Raw genomic sequence first — 7199 nt, forward strand, 5'->3', positions numbered from 1 at the left:
GAGCACCTGGACTTGAACCCTAATGGCTGGTGTTACCACAGTCCCTCTAACCATCAGAAATTGGTTCGCTCGTTAAATCTCGGTTGACTAAGATTAGCAAAGTCTTGATAATCTTCTACACCATTGGATCCTTGCTTAACGATTCATGCACTTTGAGGTGGTCTGGTTGCCGTTGTGTTTGTTCGCCCAGAACAGGTGTATGTCCGTCGGACCTTTTTTCTTGTCGAGTTACGTCAACCATAAATACATAATTCTTAACTTAAAAAAAATACATAGTTCTTTTTTCTTTTTTCTGCTCAATGTACCAGTCTCTTTTTTTTGCAAGAAGATGTACCTATTATATGTCCGTCGAACCTTTTTTCTTGTTGGGTTAGGGCATCTCCAAAGCTGATCCGCAAATGTCTTTGGTATATGTCCGTTTTTATGTCTGGACGTGGTCTACATACATGATGTGGAAGGGAACCATTCAATGCTAATCACAAAGTATCCGTTTAGAAGGAGAATAAGTAGGCCGGGACCGTGCATATGATGAGATATTTGTATTTTGGTGTCCGATTAGGAGAAAAAAGAGAAGAGAGTGACCATCACGTGTGGTTAGGAGGAGAGAGAATAGAGGACCATGCCCGTGATTGCTACGGCAAAGTCCCCAGGTTTGTCTCAAGGATACCGAAATCTGTACCTCCGAATAGCAAAGCAGACATATACAGATCCTCATTGGATGGCAAAAGTGGTTTGGACACTGTTGTCCAGACATATAGTAAAGATTTAAGGGTCCACTTTGAAGATGCCCTTACATCTTTTGTTTTCTTGTGTTCGAGGAATATATAGATAGAACATGGTGAGCCCTTTTTTTCTTTTGTTCACGCGAAGACAGTGTGTTCTGTTTAGTTCCGTCGTCAGTAAACAAACACTTAAATGATAGCATGATGACCTTTTCTTAATGTGTATGGACATAATTGTAAATCAATGAATTCTTAGCCAACTAAGCACTAATTGTTCCTTTTTTATCAATACTTAAATTTACTCCTTTTTTCCCTATGATTATCCATCGAGGGGATCGAATGTGAAGGGCTACTGATGGGAAACAAGCATGTATCTAGAAAATCGAACTAAACCAACATGTCCACCACCAATCACTCCTCCAAATCACCTTCAACCACTCTCTCGTTGCCATGAAAAAAAAAATTGCCATTGAATGGACTGTATAATTGCGTTTCCTTGTCTTTTCCGAACCAAACAAGGAATAGTATATACTTGTTGTGACATAAAACTATCCAAGACTGGTTTTCCTAAAAATCCTCCACAAACTGGTTTTCTAAAATCTCAAATATAATCATTCATATCCAAACAACCCCTAAAGACAAAGAAAGCGCACAAAAACTTCACTCCAGCTCCTGGGCATAGTGTCAACTAAAACGCGTGCCGGCACCGCACGACGAACAAATGATGCTGCTGCGTGTTAACGATCCAACGGTCATTAAATTTGACTTGAAGCCAAATGAAAATCATGTCGACATATCTTTAGCAAATATGTAGATATAAAATCAAAAACAATAAGGCTATTTCAAGATAGCCAAAAATATCTCAAATCACACGCATAAATCAGAAGCTAAGGATGATGTTACCAATCAAAACATCCACTTGACAAATAAAAATTCAGTTTCACAAGTACCACGATAGGTTTCTTCTTGCATAATATGAAGTCTAAAAAAAAGACAAATAGTAAGCAGTAATTCAACGAAACAGTGTCTAGCTAGGTGCTACTCTTTTTCTACTCAAAAGCCCACTGGTTCTCCCTGCGGATCTCAGCCTCCTCCTCGGGTGTGAAGTCATTCTTGATGTTGAAAGTCTTACGGATCTCCTCCGGAGTCTTCCCCTTGATCATATCTGCAACAGTCTGGCAAGTAAGGTCGAGCAATCCCTTGATGTTGAGGTAGTTTGCAGCCAGGATGAGGTCGAAGAGGGTGTTCTGGTCGACCTTGATGAACTCAGCGTCAAAGCTCTTGAGGTCCTCGGCGGAGGCGGCGACTGCAGTAGAGGTGGAGGAGCTGGCGTCGACGGCGGCGCCAGAGTTGGCCGGTTTGGGGCTGGCCTGGACATGCTTCTTGCAATACTCAATGACCTTGGAGAGGATCTTGGAGTCGACGTTGGGAAGCGGGATGCCATTGTCGGCGCAGTCGTCCTCGATCATGTGGCGGATGGTCTGCGACTCCATGGCGATCGCCTCCTCGACCTGAAATTCCTCACCGTCCGAGCTCTTGAGCGTGATCATCTTCTTCTCGCCTTCCTCGGCCGCCATCGATCGGACGATTGGGAGGCCAAACGAAACCCTAGCAACAAGACGCGGCGGCGGAAGAGCTAACGAAAGACACAGGAGCTTCTTTGCGTACGTGTTGGGCCAGGGTGGGGAACCGGGGATATTTATTGGGGCCGGGAGACGTGCCTAGGGTGGACTCGGGGTCGTGCTCGTTTCGTATTCATCTTCGCCAGGAGGAGACGACTCGAGTAGGGACCGACCACCTCTAGTAGTTTCCGTTTCCATCTTCGCTAGGGCGAGTAGATCGCGGAGTCAGCCCGTCGGACGGAGCTGCGTGGTCACGGCCAAGTGCCGCCGCGCGTCATATCTGGAGCCATCGCGGATGCCCGCTCCGTCGCCGGGTGTGGAGGAGCACAGGCAGTCCGCGGCAGCCGCACGAGGAGGACCACGGGAGTGTCTGCGGTGTCCGTGCATGGACGTTCGCTCGGCTAGACGCTTGAATCCCTCGTCGGCCGTGAGTGCCTCTTCTCGCTCCCGTCTCTCAGGTCAATTTAGTGTTGCTGGCTTGCTTGCTGCTGCTTTAATCAATCAATTTTTGGTCAACCAATTAATTTTGATTTGTGTCTTCTTCAGGGTACATTATTACAGATTTTCCCATGGCTTCAGAGAACTAAATTTTCCATCTCACCAGAATTTCGCCATTTCAACTAAATTTGCCATGTTTCTATTTAGTTTTGCTGCTGCTGCAATCAGTCGGCCAATCAATCATTTTTTATCTGCTATGCTTGTGTCTTCTTCACGGTACATACATTTCCTAATTTGGCATGTTTTCAAAGAACTAAATTTACCTTCTCACCTAAATTTGCCTTGTCAACTAGATTCAACATGTGTTTTGGAGAACTAGATCCTTCGAAAAAAACTCTTAAATTATCCATGTAATTATTACAGGTTCCCAAAGTTGTCATGTTTCACGACAAAATGTGAAAAAAAAACAGAATGATGTGCGGAGATCATTATAATCATGTTTTACTACCCATGGCAAACTTAGAAGTATTTCTAAATTTTCACATGGCAAATTCATAACATTTTTTGTCTCCCACACATGGAAAATTTACATCTTTTTGCCACACTCCCATGGCAACCTTTAGGATTTTTTTTCTCACTTAACCATGGCAAATTTACTTTATGGGTCATGGCAAATTTGCTTTCTGAAACATTGCAAATTTACTTTATGGACCATGGCAAATATTTTAACTTCATAGTTACCATTGTAGTAGACAAATGATTGCCCTCATGTTTCGTAAAAAAATTCTGTCGGGATTATTAAGCAATTCTATGTATTTGACGTATCATCCACTCATGATGATTTGTCACGGGAACTTAGGTTTTGACCATGCCAAATTTATTTTTGTTACAATGGAAAATTTTATATTTTGGACCATGAAAAATTTATTTTTTGTAGCATGGCTTTTTACTTGGTGGACCATGGTTAATAATTTGCCATGGCAAAAAAAGTTGTGCATAGCAAAAAATGGAACATGTTATATATGTTACCATGGCAAAAAAGTGTGGAACATGGAAAATTTGTTTCACAAACCATGGAAAGTTTCTTTTTTATCACGACAAAAATTTATTTTGGCCATGGAAATTTATTTTTGTTACCATGATTTTTTTATATATATTTGGACCACAGCAAATTTACTTTTTGTACTATGGCTTTGTACTTGGTGGACCATGGTGAATACATTTTAGAACATGGCCATATATCTTTTTGAAACATGGGAAATTTGTTTCACACATCATGGCAAATTTCTTTTTATTATCATGGAAAATTTGACCATCGTAATTTTACTGTATGTAGCATCACAGTCTTAGTATTTAGACCATGTCAATTATATTAATTAGACTAGATAACAGCGGCAAATTACCCATCGAAAACTTTTTCATGTTTTAGCCATGGGCAAACTTAAGTTTTATACAACATTCCAAGATTGTTCTAATGGAAAATGACATTTTTCCATTGTCAATGGCAAATTTATTGTTATTTAGATCATGCATTTCTTTATTTTAGACTGCCATGGCAATCTCTTTTTTCTTTTGAAATTAGCACATAAAATTTTATTGTGCAAAATCTATAAGTTTTGTCTCATAAAAAAAACGGCGAGGCTCCGGCGATGCTCTCACGGCCGCCGTCGAGCTCCTCCAGTTCTCTGGCAATGCTTCGGCCTTCCGCCTACTCCGGCGACACTTCGGTGGCCGCTACCCAGCTCCTCCGCCTGCTCCGTCGATACTCCGGCTGTCCGCCTACTCCGGTGACAGTCCAGTGGTCGCCGCCGAGCTCCCCAGCCTGCTCCGTCCATGCTCCGGCCGTCCGCTGCCGAGCTCCTCCGCCTGTTCTGGCATTGACCGGTTTATAGTTTTAATATACGGGGACTTGCCAAACGGCTCAAAAACTGCAGATTTAATGTATGTAGGGGATAATATATGGGGACCTATAATATTTTGTAGGCATCAGCCGTTTTACGGGATCTATATGGTGCGTTTTACGGGATCTATACTGTAAATTCAGAGGTTTGACCGCTTATAGCGTATCCTCTAGAGATGCTCTAACTTGGATAGACGGTCATATTTTGCTACTACGGGAAAGACCTCGTGTATTCCTTTAGGAGTATGCTTTGGAAGAACCGAATAATTAATGGTGGAAACGTGAAGTCGTATACTAAGCTTTTCCAAATAGAAGTTGGTTTAACATTGTGCCATTAAAATATGATGAAGAGACACCGCTGAGACAAACTTATTTCTTCTATCACCGGTTCACCATAAGAGCATGCAGCATAAAAGACACGCATATACGTGATACCTAATGGGCGCATGTACTATCATGAGAGGGATCATGTCTATCTATTCGACAGTGACGGCCATCTTCATGCCTTGCTCGCAATGACGCATAACGCTGCAGAGGAAGAAGGCTTTGCCGCCGGCGAGTTGGATGTGGTCGTTGCCAGAGTCGTGGAACTTCGACGGGCCGACGACCAAGCACGAGTTGTAGTCGCGTTCTTCCACTTGGACCAGGTTGTGCATCGCTGATTCGTACTTGAACACTACATGCATGAGTTAAATATATTAAATTAGAGATCAGAAAATATATCTATATACTTCCTCTGTTTTTATTTACTCCGCGTATTAACTTTGGTCAAAGTCAAATTTTATAATTTTTGACAAAGTTTATAGACAAAAATATTAACATATACAATAACAAATCAACATCATTAAATTCATTATCAAATGTACTTTCACATCATATAGATTTGTAATGATAAATATTTATATTTTTTTCTATAAACTTGATCAAACTTTTAGAAAGTTTGACTTTAGTCAACTCTAATATGCAGAGTAAATAAAAACGGAGGAGTCCAATACATCTTGCTATTTAGAGTTCTCACCGAGCACGTCACCAGACTTGAAGCGCTTTCCGTTCTCCCAGCCGGAGATACCAATGGTCCACCCCTTGTCGTCGACGATCCACTCCTTGCCATGGACGAGGGTGGTTGTGCAGCAAACAGCCAGAAGCAGCACCAGAAGGGTGGCTACGATGGTTCCCTGTGCCATCGAGGATGTTGCTTGACTTCTTGACACTACAGAAGATCACAAGAACAGCAAATTGGAACACTAGTCGATTCCTCAAATGATGGCTTGGGTTCGATTCCTCAAGTGATGGCTTACTATCACATTTGTCAATTTATCTCATTTAAAGGGAGATTTTCAATTATTTGAGCAAAATAATGTGCTCAAATAAGTGAAAATCTTCTTTTAAATGAGACAAATCAACAAATGTGATAGTATATGAAACATTAATCGGTAAACTACCAAATCCTCCAACATGTATACTCGGATATAGTATTAATTAAAATGATTGTGGATGCATTTATTTTCCTTCTTTCAAGATTTGGCGATATTTTTTCCTAATGCATTAGTTGTACTTACTCCTATATAAGATATTTAGACGGCTGACATTTAGCAAAATCTTAGTCACCTGCATTATCATTGGATATTTATGCATCTAGATTCAGAAGTTATCCAGGCGGGCTGCCTTTTGTTGTCCCCGTGCTTATTGTTGGATCCACGGGAGCGAGCCAGGTTATGCGCTTTTCTTTCTTTCTGTTCACTGGACTGTGTGACTGGTCACACGCTTTTTTACCGCGTCTCAGCTTTTGTTATTTCAGCGCGACGTTTTTCGTGTCATGGCCCGTTTCTATTTTCCTTTTTAGTCCAAATACGACTAATGTATGATCCATGTTTTTCTTTTCTTTTCTTTATTTTTTTGTAGTTATACTTTTTTTGCAGGGTGAAAGGGAGTTTTATTCCTAAATTATAGGGTTACAATCCCGAGCCAACTGTTCCACACAACACGGAGGACTCGAATTCAACCATACCGCAGTATAACACTCGGTATGGCTATAAAGTGCCAAGAGATGTGCTACCCTATTATGCTCTCTACCAATTTTACGAGGAACAAACTCCCTAACATCCAAGTTAGCTTTAATCTCAGCGTCAAGATGACCGTAGGCTGATTTGGATAGTGTGTCATCGGTAAGAGTTACCAATGCATTTGAAGAATCCGATTGGACCATCACCGGCTTATATGAATGTTGGATGGCCAAAGCCATGCCTTGCATGATTGCATGCATTTCTGCTTCAAGGGTGTCATTATAATGAAAGATGTACCAGTAGTAGAAAAAGGGTCAAATGTGAAGCATATTAGTGCCGGTTTGATTTTGAGCCGGCACTAATGTGTCCATCAGTGCCGGTTGATGAGGACATAGAACTGGGGTAGGGTAATAGGCCTGACCTATACCTCCTACCTAAGGTCCTTGTCCTAGAAGCAAAGAGGTTCAAGAGTAAATAGAGGGGACCCAACAAAGGTGTCGAGTGTAATCCACTC

At 41.6% G+C, this 7199-nt stretch overlaps 2 protein-coding genes across 3 annotated transcripts; both read right to left on the reverse strand.

The window, feature by feature from the left end:
- Nucleotides 1–284: 284 nt before the first annotated feature.
- LOC109731752 (SKP1-like protein 1) lies at nucleotides 285–6271 on the reverse strand. Of its 2 annotated transcripts, XM_020290931.3 has the most exons (2): nucleotides 6263–6271; nucleotides 285–2275 (listed from the first exon to the last, which is right to left on the reverse strand). In XM_020290931.3, exons 1-2 carry the CDS (start codon nucleotides 6269–6271, stop codon nucleotides 1772–1774), a joined length of 513 nt encoding a protein of 170 aa, XP_020146520.1. In that variant the 3' UTR covers nucleotides 285–1771. The 2 variants fall into 2 exon arrangements, with proteins under 2 accessions (XP_020146520.1, XP_020146519.1); XM_020290930.4 differs by lacking the exon at nucleotides 6263–6271 and having other exon boundaries at nucleotides 285–2302.
- On the reverse strand, nucleotides 4845–5950 carry LOC109731759 (basic blue protein-like). The gene is made up of 2 exons (XM_020290935.4): nucleotides 5701–5950; nucleotides 4845–5358 (listed from the first exon to the last, which is right to left on the reverse strand). The coding sequence occupies exons 1-2, from the start codon at nucleotides 5864–5866 to the stop codon at nucleotides 5159–5161; spliced, it is 366 nt and encodes a 121-aa protein (XP_020146524.1). The 5' UTR covers nucleotides 5867–5950; the 3' UTR covers nucleotides 4845–5158.
- Nucleotides 6272–7199: the final 928 nt, after the last annotated feature.

Source organism: Aegilops tauschii, chromosome 5 (genome assembly GCF_002575655.3).
Source record: "Aegilops tauschii subsp. strangulata cultivar AL8/78 chromosome 5, Aet v6.0, whole genome shotgun sequence".
Lineage (NCBI taxonomy): Eukaryota > Viridiplantae > Streptophyta > Magnoliopsida > Poales > Poaceae > Aegilops > Aegilops tauschii.